The sequence below is a fragment of the Bos taurus genome, chromosome 19, assembly GCF_002263795.3.
Source record: "Bos taurus isolate L1 Dominette 01449 registration number 42190680 breed Hereford chromosome 19, ARS-UCD2.0, whole genome shotgun sequence".
Taxonomy (NCBI): domain Eukaryota; kingdom Metazoa; phylum Chordata; class Mammalia; order Artiodactyla; family Bovidae; genus Bos; species Bos taurus.
The window spans coordinates 5,251,265-5,267,433 of NC_037346.1; the positions used below are offsets into that span (position 1 = coordinate 5,251,265).

General features: G+C 38.9%; 1 protein-coding gene across 9 annotated transcripts in view; it reads left to right on the forward strand.

The window, feature by feature from the left end:
* Nucleotides 1–16,169, forward strand: part of STXBP4 (syntaxin binding protein 4) — a 247,550-nt gene that overhangs the window by 161,127 nt on the left and 70,254 nt on the right. Inside the window, exon 17 of one of the 9 annotated variants that reach the window (XM_024980297.2) lies at nucleotides 7,849–15,078. Within the exon in view, the coding sequence (XP_024836065.1) occupies nucleotides 7,849–7,850 (2 nt within the window). The 3' untranslated portion in view covers nucleotides 7,851–15,078. 9 annotated transcript variants of the gene reach the window in all.

Genomic DNA, 16,169 nt, shown 5'->3' on the forward strand with positions numbered 1-16,169 from the left:
GAACCATTTAGAAAATATTGTATAAAGAGGGAATAATAAATGTATCTAAGAAAAAAAACTTAAAATCTTTAATAATGTTTTTCACAAATCTGTGACCTTCTGAACTCATCCATCTGCATATCTGATGTTATTGATTTTTCTTCCGGCAATCTTGATTCCAGCTTGTGCTTCTTCCAGCCCAGCGTTTCTCATGATGTACTCTGCATAGAAGTTAAATAAGCAGGGTGACAATATACAGCCTTGACATACTCCTTTTCCTATTTGGAACCAGTCTGTTGTTCCATGGCCAGTTCTAACTGTGGCTTCCTGACCTGCATATAGGTTTCTCAAGAGGCAGGTCAGGTGGTCTGGTATTCCCATCTCTGTCAGAATTTTCCACAGTTTATTGTGGAGAAATATCAATAACCTCAGATATGCAGATGACACCATCCTTATGGCAGAAAGTGAAGAGGAACTAAAAAGCCTCTTGATGAAAGTGAAAGAGGAGAGTGAAAAAGTTGGCTTAAAGCTCAACATTCAGAAAACAAAGATCATGGCATCTGGTCCCATCACTTCATGGCAAATAGATGGGGAAACAATGGAAACAGTGTCAGACTTTATTTTGGGGGGCTCCAAAATCACTGCAGATGGTGATTGAAGCCATGAAATTAAAAGACGCTTACTCCTTGGAAGGAAAGTTATGACCAACCCAGATAGCATATTGAAAAACAGAGACATTACTTTGCCAACAAAGGTCCATCTAGTCAAGGCTATGGTTTTTCCACTGGTCATGTATGGATGTTGGAGTTGGACTGTGAAGAAGGCTGAGCACCAAAGAATTGATGCTTTTGAACTGTGGTGTTGGAGAAGACTCTTGAGAGTCCCTTGGACTGCAAGGAGATCCAACCGGTCCATTCTAAAGGAGATCAGCCCTGGGTGTTCTTTGGAAGCAATGATGCTAATGCTGAAACTCCAGTACTTTGGCCACGTCATGCGAAGAGTTGACTCATTGGAAAAGACCCTGATGCTGGGAGGGATTGGGGGCAGGAGGAAAAAGGGACGACAGAGGATGAGATGGCTGGATGGCATCACCGACTCGATGGACGTGAGTTTGAGTGAACTCCAGGAGATGGTGATGGACAGGGAGGCCTGGCGTGCTGTGATTCATGGGGTCACAAAGAGTCGGACAAGACTGAGCAACTGAACTGAACTGAACTCATCCAACCAAGTTTACTAATTAAATTAAAGTGATTAGATTTGGGGACTATACAATACTATTGGTGCTTCTCATTTCTTTTATAATAACCCCCAAATGCTAAAGAAACTTGAACTCAACACAGATACAGCACTTGAAGTGAGATGTCTACCTCTTGGACAAGATCTTAGGTAAATTCCTCAACTTCACTTTTGCTCCATTTGTAAAATGGAAAGATGAGCATCATAGCTCATTACATTACAGGATAAAATGAAATAACATTGTGAAATTAGCTTTTACTTAGAAATTAGTTGTTTGCACCTTAAATAATATATTTGTAGATTCATTTTTCCTAGTATAAGGCAGAATAGTATACTGAAGAGATCATATCTTGAATTCAGATTCCAGCTCTAAGACCTAATATTTGTGCAGAGAAGTCCAAAAAGGGGTTCTGTAAGCTCTCTGAGTCTCAGTTTCTTCACCTATGAAAATGGAGATGTCATCAGCCCATGAGGTTGTTGGGAGGATTGCAGAAAATGTAACTGAAGTAACTAGCTGATTAAAGTTAATGTTTATAAAGTGACTCATGTCTGGTAGGTACTCAGTATACATCATCATCATTGTCATTACAATCTTCATCATCCATTGTCATTATGTAAAACAAGTTTCTCCTTGCAGCCTACTCTGATATGATCAACCATTCTCTTCTTCCCTCTATTTTTAGGCGAGGGGAAGCTGGAAACCTTGGAAAGTGGTGAAAGATTTCTATTGATATAGATTTATGTAATTTATCATCATTAAATCTCTGAGAACATGTAAAACCAATGTGCCAAAACCTCTGAAAACAATTCAAAATTAACATTTCACTCTTTGATACAACAGTAAAATTTGAATAGGAAACCAACCTTCAACTTCATTTTTTTCATGGATATAAAGCTTGAAATAATAAAGAAATTTATGTCTAACTAGTAGCTTCAAGGGCACTCAGATTATACACAGCATTGTATGTGGAAAGGGAGGTCTTGCTAACCTTGTACAGAAAATAGAAATATTGAAATTGCCCATGGATTGCTATAACTAGTTCTCTGCAAGACTTTGACAGACATTTCACCAATGTAAAGGAGAAGTAAGCCATATAGATATCTGGTGCAAGAGTGTTCCAGACAGCAATTGCAAAGGCCTGAGGTAGGAGGGGGTCTTGTATATTTAAACAAGCCAAAGAAGACATCTGGACAGAGGGATCTAGCTCATTGCATCGTCAGTCCTCAGCTGATTGTCTGCTTCTCAGAAGGCCTTTCCTAACTACCCATTTCATTTGAGCCTTCTGTCTCCCTCCAAGCTCTGTTACACTCCCCTATTTTATTCTGTCCTTAGGACAACAGACTGTTTTTTTATTTTCTTGTTAACTTTCTGTCTCCTCCATTAAAATATGAGATCCCCTGAGAACAGGGATCTTGGATATCTTGTTCACTACAATTCAGGTGATGCCTAAAACAGTACCTGGCACATGGTAGGTGATCATGAAATAGTCATATTTCATTATGATAGTATCTGTTTAATGAATATATTTAATATATATGTTTCAATATCATTTACTTCGATATGAGCTTAAACTAATGCGGCCCCATTTCTGTTCAGCAGAGGGCTGTTATTAGCAGTGTCCCTCACTCAGTCTGCAGTGTTAGTGAGTACTCGCAGAAACCAGCACACTCACACAATGTTGATAGATACTGCTCAGTGCAGCTCTTGTGGAGAGCAGATGTCTGTGTCTCTAGGAACCTAAAATGTACATGTTCCTGGACCCTTTAGTTTCATTTCTAGGATCTATTATGGAAATTAATTCCCATTCATATGCGTGAATCTAACAAACGCAAATATCCATTGTATATGCACATCGATGTCAGATAGTTCTTTCCACAAATATTCATTGAGTAAATGTGTATCAGGCATTGAGAACAGAGGCTGGGTCTACTCACGCTGAGGATATTCCAGAGGCAGGTGAAACTTGAGGAGCCCCAGAATCACCTCTTCTCTCTTGTACCTGTAGAACCTAGGTGGGGTACCATACAGCATCAGCTGAGACTTTCTGACCAAAATAGTTCCATGAATGGCCACCCCTTTTTTTCAAAGCAACAAATCTGATAGAAGGGGAAGAAGACTATTAAAAGCTGTGAACTGTGAACGGTGCATCATAAAAGGTGATAGAGACGAAAAAGAAAGAAACATTAGTGAACCTGTAAGAGTGGACATCAACAGCCTAGGCAGAAAAAGTGTATGAATGATACTTTCTCAAAGTAGATCATTAACTAGTGCATGCCAAGCTGCTGTAACACTGAAGCACTTTAACTGTTTTGTGTAACATCTGCTGGAATTGTAGCTCTTCTGAAAGTGTCTGGAGAGATTGTGGTTAAGTTTGTACATATTTGGACACATATCACAGATTCCATGAAAGCAGTTTTGTCTTTATTTTAAATTTAGATAAAATGGATTTGTTCTCATGTTTAGAAACCATCAGTGGATTGTGGGGTAAGAAATCCTAAAAGGAAAACTCTACTGTAGACAATACCTTACAGTCTCAGTAGGAAAGAAAAGGTAGAGATATACAAATAAATCAAGGGAGACCTCACAGAGCTCTTAGCTTAGGTGTTCAAACAGATATACAAGTATTGAACAAAGAAACAACCTAGAACTAACAAGAACTCTTCAGAATAGTGGCAGGAAAGTTAAAGCCAGGATTAACTCAAGTTTTTGAAAAAATTAGAGATGAGGCAAAATATATTAAGCAGTGACAAAGAAAAAGAAGATTTGGTGTGTTAAGTTAATGTGTCACTGACTCGATGGACTTGAGTTTGAGCAAGCTTCCGGAGTTGGTGATGGACAGGGAATCCTGGTGTGCTACAGTCCAAGGGGTCACAAAGAGTCGGACACGACTGAGGGACTGAAATGAGCAATGGGGAAAGTCTGAGTGTGACTTTGGTAGGCAGACTCTTTGGTTATCTCTATGGTCCCTGCTTTCTGGTGCTCATGCCCCTGTGGGACCCCTCCCCTAGAGTATGTACAGGACCTCTGGTTTACTTGCACCAGCAGAATTCAGTAAAGATGATACATGATAACATTATATAAGATTTTAGTGCACACTTTGCTGTAGTCTCTCAATCCCTAGCTTCAAAGATGTGAACTGCTGTGTTGGAAAACCCACACAGCAAAGAGCTGAGGGTAGTCTCAGGCCAACCACCAGGGAACTGAAGCCTTCGATCCCGTCAGATCAGTTCAGTCGCTCAGTTGTGTCCAACTCTTTGTGTCCCCATGGACTGCAGCATGCCAGGCGTCCCTGTCCACCACCAACTCCTGGAATTTGCTCAAAGTCATGTCCGGTGAGTCAGTGATGCCATCCAACCATTCCATCCTCTGTCATCTCCTTCTTCTCCTGCCTTGAACCTTTCCCAGCAACAGGGTCTTGTCGAATGAGTCAGTTCTTCGCATCAGGTAGCCAAAGTATTGGAGTTTCAGCTCCAATGAATATTCCAATATTCCATCCAATGAATATTCAGGACTGATTTCCTTTAGAATGGACTGGTTGGATCTCCTTGCAGTCCAAAGAACTCTCAAGAGTCTTCTCCAACACCGCAGTTCAAAAGCATCAATTCTTTGGTGCTCAGCTTTCTTTATGGTCCAATTCTCACATCCGTACATGACTACTGGAAAAACCATAGCTTTGACTAGATGGACCTTTGTCAGCAAAGTAATGTCTCTACTTTTTAATATGCTGTCTAGGTTCATCATAGCTTTTCATAGCTTTTCTTCTGAGGAGCAAGCATCTTTTAATTTCATGGCTGCAGTCACAATCTGCAGTGATTTTGGAGCCCAAGAAAATAAAGTCTCTCACTGTTTCCGTTGTTTCCCCAGCTATTTGCCATTAAGTGATGGGACCAGATGCCATGATTTTTGTGTTTTGAATATTGAGTTTTAAGCCAGCTTTTCCACTCTCCTCTTTCACTTTCATCAAGGGGCTCTTTAATTCCTCTTCGTTTCTGCCATAAGGGTGGTGTCATCTGCATATCTGAGGTTATTGATATTTCTCCTGGCAATCTTGACTCCAGCTTGTGCTTCATCCATCACAGTATTTCGCATGATGTACTCTGCATATAAGTTAAATAAGCAGGGTGACAGTATACAGCCTTGACGTACTCTTTCCCAATTTGGAACCAATCCATTGTTCCAAGTCCCATTCTAACTGTTGCTTCTTGACCTGCATACAGATTTCTCAGGAGGCAGGTAAGGTGTTCTGGTATTCCCATCTCTTGAAGAATTTTCCACAGTTTGTTGTGATCCACACAATCAAAGGCTTTGGTATAGTCAATAAAGCAGAAGTAGATGTTTTTCTGGAACTCTCTTGCTTTTTCTATGATCCAGTGTATGTTGGCAATTTGATCCCTGGTTCCTGTGCCTTTTCTAAATCCAGCTTAAACATCTGGAAGTTCTTGGTTCATGTACTGTTGAAGCCTCACTTGGAGAATTTTGAGCGTTTCTTATCTAGTGTGTGAAATAAGTACAATTGTGCAGTGTTTTGAACATCCTTTGGTATTTACTTTCTTTGGGCTTGGAATGAAAACTTTTCCAGTCCTGTGGCCACTGCTGAGTTTTCCAAATTTGCTGGCATATTGGGTGCATCAAGTTTTAGGACTTTCACAGCATCATCTTTTAGGATTTGAAACAGCTTAGCTGGAATTCCATCACCTCTACTAGCTTTGTTTGTAGTGATGCTTCCTAAAGCGCACCTGACTTCGCACTCCAGGATGTCTGACTCTAGGTGAGTGATCACACCATCATGGTTATCTGGGTCATTAAAATATTTTTGTGTGTAGTTCTATGTATTCTTGCCACCTCTTCTTAATTTCTTCTACTTCTGTTAGGTCTGTACTGTTTTTGTCCTTTATTGTGCCCATCTTTGCATGAAATGTTCCCTTGGTATCTCTAATTTTCTTGAAGAGATCTCTAGTCTTTCCCATTCTATTGTTTTCCTCAATTTCTTTGCATTGATCACGGAGGAAGGCTTTCTTATCTCTCCTTGCTATTGTAGAACTCTGCATTCAGATGGATGTATCTTTCCTTTTCTCCTTTGCCTTTAGCTTCTCTTCTTTTCTCTGCTATTTGTAAGGCCTCCTTAGACAATTTTTCATTTCTTTTTCTTGGGGATGGTCTTAATCTCTGCCTCCTGTACAGTGTCATGAAGCTCCATCCATAGTTCTTCAGGCACTCTGTCTACCAGATGTAATCCATTGCACCTATTTCTCACTTCCACTGTGTAATGCTAAGGGATTTGATTTAGGTCATACCTGAAAGGTCTAGTGGTTTTCCCTACTTTCTTCATTTTAAGTCTGAATTTGGCAATAAGGAGTTCATGATCTGAGCCACAGTCAGCTCTCAGTCTTGTTTTTGCTAACTGTATAGAGCTTCTCCATCTTCGGCTGCAAAAAATACTATCATTTTGATTTTGGTGCTGACCATCTGGTGATGTCCATGTGTAGAGTCATGTCTTATGTTGTTGGAAGAGGGTGTTTGCTATGACCAGTGTGTTCTCTTGGCAAAACTCTGTTAGCCTTTGCCCTGCTTCATTTTGTACTCCAAGGCCAAACTTGCCTGTTACTCCAGGTATCTCTTGACTTCTTTCTTTTGGGTTCCAGTCCCCTATCATGAAAAGGATATCTTTTTTTGGTGTTAGTTTGAGAAGGTCTTGTAGGTCTTCATAGAACCATTCAACTTCAGCTTCTTCAGCATTAGTGCTTAGGGCATAGACTTGGATTACTGTGATATTGAATTATTTGCCTTAGCAACGAACAGAGATCATTTCTGTCATTTTTGAGGTTGCCCCCAAGTACTGCATTTTGGACTCTTGTTGACTATGAGGGCTACTCCATTTCTTCTAAGGGATTCTTGCCCACAGTAGTAGGTATAATGGTCATCTGAGTTAAATTCACCCACTCCAGTGCATCTTAGTTCACTGATTCCTAAACTGTCAATGTTCACTCTTGCCGTCTCCTGTTTCACCACTTCCAATTTACCTTGATTCATGGACCTGACATTCCAGGTTCCTATGCAGTATTGCTCTTTACAGCATCAGACTTTACTCCCAACACGAGTGACATCCACAACTGGGAGTTGTTTTCACCTTTACTCCGGCTCTTCATTCTCTCTGGAGTTATTTCTCCACTCTTCTCTAGTAGCATACTGGGCACCTACCGACCTGGGTTCAATCCTTTAACCACAAGGAACTGAATTCTGTTAATAATACCAAAGCCTTCCCGGTTAAGCCTCAGATGAGACTGTGGTCTCATCTCACTCAAAGCAGAGGACTCAGCTAAGCCTCACTCAGATTCCCAACCTGTATAAACTGTGAGATTAAAATTATATGTATTATTCTGAGCTGCCAAGTACACAGTAGTCTGTTTAACAGCAATAGAAGACTAATATCATATGCTAGTGCCATTGCTTCTACCTTCCTAGCTGAGAGAATGACTGTCAAAGGAGCAATGCTGGAACTTTCTCCGGAATGAAAACATTTCCTTCGATTAAAGTAAGAGATACAAGTTACATTTGTAGAGTTTTGAATCACCTCATGGGGTGACTCTTTTCTGTCTCCCCTGTTTCTTTAACTCTTTTCTATCCAATTGAAGGAAGTTCGAGGGGAACTGACGGATGCCCCTTTACAACTGTAATGAAGACAGGAGCCTCCAGAAGCACACAGCTGCTACATTAGACATGGTGTCGCGAATCTTCCCGAGAGAAACCACTCTCCCTCCTCCCGGGGCGTCCTCTCATTCACATGTCACACTCCCAATACTGATCACAGTGCCTGACACATAGCTGATGCTCAGTGACTGATGACTGCTCCTTGTTAACTTACCTCACCTATAAATCCAGTGAGAAAGAAGAAAAGTCATTATCCCTCCTTACTGTGGTTCTTTTCCTTCCTAGATTTTTGGTAATGAAAAGGTGATCATGACACTCATTTATTTATGTACAGGAAAGTAAATGAGCACTGAGAGTCCAGAGATGAGTGAATTGCTCTTTGTTCATAAAAGAAATCTGTAAAGCCTAACATGAATACCAATAATTCTATAATTCTTTTTTCCTTCTCAGTCTGCATACTTGTGTTTAGTTTCTTTTTTTTATTGAGGTATAATTGACATGTTTAATTTAATATGAGTCCTCTTCAGTGTTGATAAATGCCAAAAGCTTAATTGTCTGATTCCAAATGATACTGACATAATGGACTCATTTGTTATGTCTCCATTTTCTATCTTCACATCACATAAAAGTACAAGCCTTTTATAACCTGACAATAATTGGAATGCCTTTATCTTTTATTCACTTTATTGTCAGCTTCCCTCTTTGTAGACTTCTAGTGGAAACATAATTTTTACATTATTCATTCCTGTTCAGTACATTGAATGCCTGCTACATTGTACCTCATTACTAAGAATTTGTGAATCCTTTATACATACTCTCATTAATTAATTCTTAATTGCTTTGTTGGACATTACTGATAACAAATACTCCAAAGTTTTGGTTTCATTTGTGTAACATGTAAGTATAAAATGAACAAAATATATATACTTCATTGCTTTTACTGTCCATATCAGAAGCATGGTAATTTTTAATCTAAACTAAAGAAGTGAAAGTATTTCAACTCATAATGTTATTATTTATGAATTAGGAAATTACATATCTGTTAAATTGAAGCCTTTAAAAAAAAAAAAAGATGAATTAATAAATGTTCAGGGGCATGTATATTGCCTACTGCTACTGCTAAGTCGCTTCAGTCGTGTCCGACTCTGTGCAACCCCATAGATGGCAGCCCACCAGGCTCCCCTATCCCTGGGATTCTCCAGGCAAGAACACTGGAGTGGGTTGCCATTTCCTTCTCCAATGCATGGAAGTGAAAAGTGAAAGTGAAGTCGCTCAGTCGTGTCCGACTCTTCGCGACCCCGTGGACTGCAGCCTACCAGGCTCCTCCGCCCATGGGATTTTCCAGGCAAGAGTACTGGAGTGGGGTGCCATTGCCTTCTCCAGTGTATTGCCTAAGAACATGGTTAATTTTTTTTAATTTAATGAGCAATATATTATTTTTCCTCTGCAGTCTGTTCTCTCCTGGTCTTTAATACATAAATCATGCCACATCACTCTCCAAGTCAGAACTCTCCAGTGACTTCCCATCACACTTAGAATAAGAGCCAAACACCTTACCATGGTTTATAAGACCCTTCATCTCTGGCCCTGACTAGCTGTCTACTACCCTTCTCCTGCTTATTTACATGAGTCTCACTGATCTTTTTATAGTTCTTCAGACATGCCAAGCTCATTTCTATGCCAGTGCCTTTGCACTGGCTTTTCCAACTCCCGAGAATCCTTTCCATTTAGATCTTCACAAGACTTACTCCTTCATTTCGTTCAGGTCCGTGCTCTCATGTCTTCTTTTGAAAGAGGCTTTTCCTGGCCACTCTACTAAAATGCTAGCCCCCATTATCACTACCAGTCACTCATAATCTGTCTGTACCCATGTTTTTTTAGTAGCACTGCTTTGCCATCTGAAATTGTGTCTGCCCCTCAGCACATGCACTTCAGGAAGGTAGGGTCCTCTCTTGTGTTGTTCACCACCGTAGCCCCTGAATCTACTACAGCATTTATTCAGTGTGGGTTAAGTAAATAAATGAATAGAATCCTAGAGGTACCCTGTGTAGAATTAAACAGCAGTTGAAGAGAGAAACAAGAAAATAAAGTAAAAATAACATGAATTTCACACCTGAATTATTGGAGTTTGGTAGAACCATTAAAAGTCACAAGGAACTCAGAAGGAAAGACAGATTGGGAAAGAAGTAAGACAAGTTTTGTATCAGACATTAGAAATGCTAGTAGGCATTGAGAGGGAGATGGGAAAACAGGTCACGATTGGAGATGCTATGTAAGGAATAATTGATTGTCTTCCTGATCGTTGAAGCCCTAAGGTTGCAGCCAAAGGATGTAACAGGAGAAGAAGGAAAAGCCCTTCTGTGACGAGCTCAGGAGAGGGTCCAGATGGGGGCAGTCAGGCAGGACTTAAAGCTCCGGGAGAAGAGAGTTTCAAGAAGGGAGTGTTAAACAGTTCTAAATGCTGATAACAGGAGGGAAACATGTGAAAAATAGATTGGCTGTGATGGTAAGCATTTGTGACCTTTAAGAGAGAAGCTTCAGTAGATTGGTGAAGGCAGGAATACATTTTACACCAACACTGTCTTGAATGTCAGTTGAATCTTTCCTCTGTGATTCATAAGGCATTTCAGCATCTCTAAGGACCTCTTGGTCATTTTGTAAATATCAATTATGTAACTCTGTAGTTTAAAAGGTGTTGGATTAAGGGGAAAAGGTATAGGACATTGAAATGAATCTATACTGATCCTACAACATACGGTAGAAGTTACTTAGTTTAAACACATCCGCGCCTGCGCCCAGGTTTCTGTGCCTTTCTGGTGCGGGATGCAGCGTGCTCTGTGAGCTGTCAACAAAGTGTCGATGTAGCACGTGCGGTTTTTTACATTACAAAGTTCTAAGATCAAAGGGAAAATGTTAGTTAGGACAGCAATATTTTTATGTTATTGTCTGCTGACATAAAAATGTGTTGAACTTTTATTTTTGTTATTTTGAAAAGAAGGAATAAGTAGGAGAAATTGCTCATAATCCACCACCAAGAGGCCATCATTGTTTACATTTTCACTTTCAGTCTTTTATTCAGCTTCTTAAAACTTCTAACACTTTTATGTTATTTCTTACGTAATAGAAGGAGGAATATAGTAGCTAAAAGCAAGAGCTTGAGAATCAGATTACTTGGGTTCAAATCCCATCTCTGCCTCTTATCAGCAACATGATCTTGATGAGTTTCATAACCAGTCTGCACCTCAGTCTCTTCACCTATAAAGTACAGGAACAAATAATTCTTTTATAAGCCAATTTGTCCTGATACCTGGCATATAAAACAGAGTTGATCCCATACTCTTTCCACCTTTCTTTCCAAACTTACTTGTTGTATTTTCCCCCTCCACTGGCACTCATTGCAAGACTTCTCATCACTTTCTGATGTTTTGTACTTTTGTCCTTGGTTTTAAGGTGCAAATACTGTTTCCAAATAAAATCTAGGTTGGGAGCCACCTCTCCTAGATACTAAGCTAATATGAGAAACTGAGGAACCCAGTTGAGGATTATAGTTGTCTACAATGGCCTTAAAGTTGCACTGCACCCCCATGTTAAAGTAAAATATGGCCTGACTCTGCTCTAAATAAAAAAGGACAGTAAACTAATGAAAGCATTTGATTGTCTGTATCAGAGTTATTATTCTGAAGCCATTTACCATACAGTGATAATCAAGTGCCTGGCTGGGCTGTTAAAGTAAGATGTCCCTTCGGGCACCACATCACAGTCATGTTATGTGCAGACTGTTGTGACAGCAATGTTTCTAAGACTAGGTTAAATGTGGACTATTTAAGTAATAGAGACTTCAAGGGAAAACAGTTTTCTCTTTTGTTTTCTTCAGGAAAGTATTTGAATTTATTTCAAGGTTATCTTTAAAGAAAGGGGAGGTTAAGAAAAATGGTCATGTTAGCCTTTTGATTAAAGTAATTGCTCAAATAGCATCAAGGCAGAAGAACACAGATATAATAGATGCAACAGCTCTCTCAGGACTTCATGACTGAAAACAAAACTAAGCCCCTAGTTCTCCCAGTCAAACTCAATGGGGCACTTGGGTGTGACAATTACAGTCGTATTTCCCAGAACCAAACTTGATTTTGAGTGTTTGGCACCCTTTCAATTACTCTCCTGTTTAGGACTCAGAATAAAATAGTTGAAGTATCTATAATATTCTTTCTTTGTGAGCAAGGTTTTTATCAACCTTACTCTTTTCTGAAAACATATTACTATGTTCTAGTAATGTAAGGTACATTTTATCCAAAAGTGGATCTGTCTTTATTGATAAGGTTACTGACAAGGTTCTGTGAAATGCATTACTATGCTATGGGTTGTAAAGTTTTTATAAACAACAAAATGCTCTTGTTTTGTTGCTTGAGATGATGGTGAATTGACTAACTTAAGGAAACAGGCTGCTGCAGGTTTTTCTAAGTATCTTGCAGTAAATCAACCTTCAAAGACTTCCTTAGGAAACAGATTGGCGCTTTTTAAAAATATAAATGCAATATATTAAACATAGTTCTTAAATCATCTAGTTCTTTTTTCTAATCCAAAAATAAGAAAAATATATCAATTTGTAATATGACTTCCTAGAGATCTGAATAACAAAAAGCATCGACGTTCTTAATCCAGCATAGCTGTCAATTTCCTAGTTCTCTTGTGTGTTTTGTTGTGTGTGTGTATGTTAGTCATTCAGTTGTGTTCAACTTTTTGTGACCTCATGGACTGTAGCCCACCAGGCTCCTCTGTCTGTGAGATTTCCCAGGCAAGAATACTGGAGTCAGTAGCCAACCATTCCCTTCTCCAGGGGAATCTTCCCAACCCAGGGATCGAACCCAGCTCTCTCGCATTGTAGGTGGATTCTTTACCAGCTAAGCCACAAGGGAAGCCCTTACTGAAACATACACATTTATAAACGTATTTTTTAAATGCTTAAAGGAGATTTGCTATTTCCCAAAGACCTGATAAATGTACTCAAAACATTACTTTGGAATGTTTGCATTTGAGAGTATAGCTTAAATATTTTATTGTCAATGTATTTTGTGGTATTTTATTGTTTCCAAAGGCCATTGTGCCTAAATGGCAGCACAGAGGTTGTGTTTACCATAATATCACATTCAGAAAACCATGAATGCAAGCCAGTCTATTGGAATGCACAGGCCAGCAAGTATGCTCTTTTCTGTTTAGTCAACTTTTGTTTAAACATGGTTTACTTATTTGAGTGGAAGTTAACAAAACACTGAGCCTTTATGATCCTGTCGTAGCAGTGCTCTGTTATGTGACCTAGATTTCGAATCTCCGTAGTATTTCCTGTGTGAAACTAGTGTAGTCCCTCTCTGTGCCCCTACCACAATACTAAAATGTGAGTCAGCTGTGTAGAGACACTATCTGTGGAAGGGTTCTTTTTCATCAAAACCTTTGTTAATAAAGAAAAAGTACATAGTGCTATTTATATTCCAGATGAGCTAATAAGTTAGGTATAATTAAGAATCTTCCTAGGAGGAAATTGCTTGGGAGATATTTAAAAATTCACTCCTTAAATTTTTTTTAAATAATATGCTTTTTTGTATACATAAAGGATTTTCTTATTTCTTAGTCTGGTGTAACCTTGAAATTCTTAGTAGGCAGAAACTGTGACCTTTATTTGTACTGAGTATTTTTAATCTGTTCTCTTCAAAGAATTTTTCTTGTTATTGCAATGTACTATTATAATTTCATTTTTTTAAATGAGCATTTACACCCTGGAAACACCTGTTCAGTTCTGTCCTATGTGAAGTGACATTGGCAGATTTCAGCCATACTGTAGCCTTTCTTTTTTTTTTTTTTTGTTTTATTATTGTGAGATTATTTATTTCTGTGAAATATCTTTTATTTATCTTAAAACTTGAGTTATAACAGACATAATATTGTAACAAGTTTTTATGGTGATGGATGGTAATTGGACTTGATGTTAATTATTGCTTAATGTATAAAAATATCAAATCACTGTTACACCTCTGAAACTAGTATGGTATAGTATGTCTGTCATACTGTAGCCTTTCCTCTTGGCTCAGCCCTTAGTATAAAAAAGACTAGTTGTGAAATAACAGCCATTGTGCTATAATATTACTGCTAGGAAACCAGATAAATTGATTGCACATGCATCACATGGTCAAGGCTTCCCAACACTCCGTTCTTGACTAAATAGCACAGCAGATTTTAAATATTATGCATATCAAAGAAGTATAGGTCTATCCGAATTGGCTACACAATAAAATAGAATGATAGTTGCAGCTATATCTAAATAATATCAAACATCTGTATTACCAATGAAATACTGGCTCATCTAGGTATAGACATGTACATTTATGTGGGCAGAACGACCGAATGATTAGTTGAGTGGCTAGAGCTTGTGTTTGACTCTCACCATAGGCCCAGAGCATCACTGTGCAGCATTCTCCTTCAGGCTCTGTTCTCTCCCTTAATCGCATCTCCATTTCTGTTCCTTCTTCCCCATCCTTTCCTTTCTTCAACAAATTCTGATTGAGAACCCACACTGTATGTTGAGTGGGGATGGGAGACATAGCCTTACTGGAACCATGTAGAGAGTAATTGGATAGTTTTTATTTTTTATTTATTTATTTTTATTTTATTTTATTTTATTTTTAAACTTTACAATATTGTATTAGTTTTGCCAAATATCGAAATGAATCCACCACAGGTATACCCGCGTTCCCCATCCTGAACCCTCCTCCCTCCTCCCTACCCTACCCTCCCTCTGGGTCGTCCCAGTGCACCAGCCCCAAGCATCCAGTACCGTGCATCGAACCTGAACTGGCGACTTGTTTCATACATGATATTATACATGTTTCAATGCTATTCTCCCAAATCTCCCCACCCTTTCCCTCTCCCACAGAGTCCATAAGACTGATCTATACATCGGTGTCTCTTTTGCAGTCTTGTACACAGGGTTATTGTTACCATCTTTCTAAATTCCATATATATGCGTTAGTATACTGTATTGGTGTTTTTCTTTCTGGCTTACTTCACTCTGTATAATAGGTTCCAGTTTCATCCATCTCATTAGAACTGATTCAATGTATTCTTTTTAATGGCTGAGTAATACTCCATTTTGTATATGTACCACAGCTTTCTTATCCATTCATCTGCTGATGGGCATCTAGGTTGCTTCCATGTCCTGGCTATTATAAACAGTGCTGCGATGAACATTGGGGTACACGTGTCTCTTTCCCTTCTGGTTTCCTCAGTGTGTATGCCCAGCAGTGGGATTGCTGGATCATAAGGCAGTTCTATTTCCAGTTTTTTAAGGAATCTCCACACTGTTCTCCATAGTGGCTGTACTAGTTTGCATTCCCACCAACAGTGTAAGAGAGTTCCCTTTTCTCCACACCCTCTCCAGCATTTATTGCTTGTAGACTTTTGGATCGCAGCCATTCTGACTGGCGTGAAATGGTACCTCATAGTGGTTTTGATTTGCATTTCTCTGATAATGAGTGATAGTTTTTAAAGTTTAATTATATGCTTACAAATTATGGTAAATGTCCTAAAGAATACGAACATAGTATCATTTATTTATTCAGCAAACATTTCTGAGGATCAATGATGTGTCAGGCGTTTTCTAGGAACGAATGAAACAAAATGATCCCTACCCTCATAGAGGAAACTGGGAGAGGAAAGAGTGGACTGTCTCTGTGGTAAGATTTAAGTAGAAACTTGAAAGACAACTAAGAGTCAACTGTCTTAACGACCCAAGGAGAGAGCATTCTAGGCTGAGGCAAAGAGCTGCCTACTCAAAGGAATGAAAGGAGACCAGGATAGGTTCATTTAGGGAGATGGGGACAGTTAAGGAGGGTCAGCTTTTGAAAAATAAAACTTAATTTTAGAAAAATTATATGAAATTTTCCTGTGAAGCATGTGGTGGAAATATTATTGGGGAATTGCTTATACTAGCCTAAGGTCAGAAGAAAGGCTGTCCTGGAGAAATAAATGTGAGAGTCACCAGCATGTATAGAATTTTTAAAGCTGTGAAAGTGGTAAGATCACCTGGGATGAGAATATAGTAGGGAAAAGAAGGGGATGCAAGACTGAACCCTAGGAATATTTACATGGCTACAGAGAAAGAAGAAACTGAACTAAAAAGGAATGATCTTTTAAAAATTTAGATGACATTTTTCATTTTCTAAATTTAGGTACAACACTATGTGTGTATAGTATTGTGGAAACCAGGAAAAACTGAAAGCTTTTAACAGCATATACTATTTTTTAACTTATTTTATAT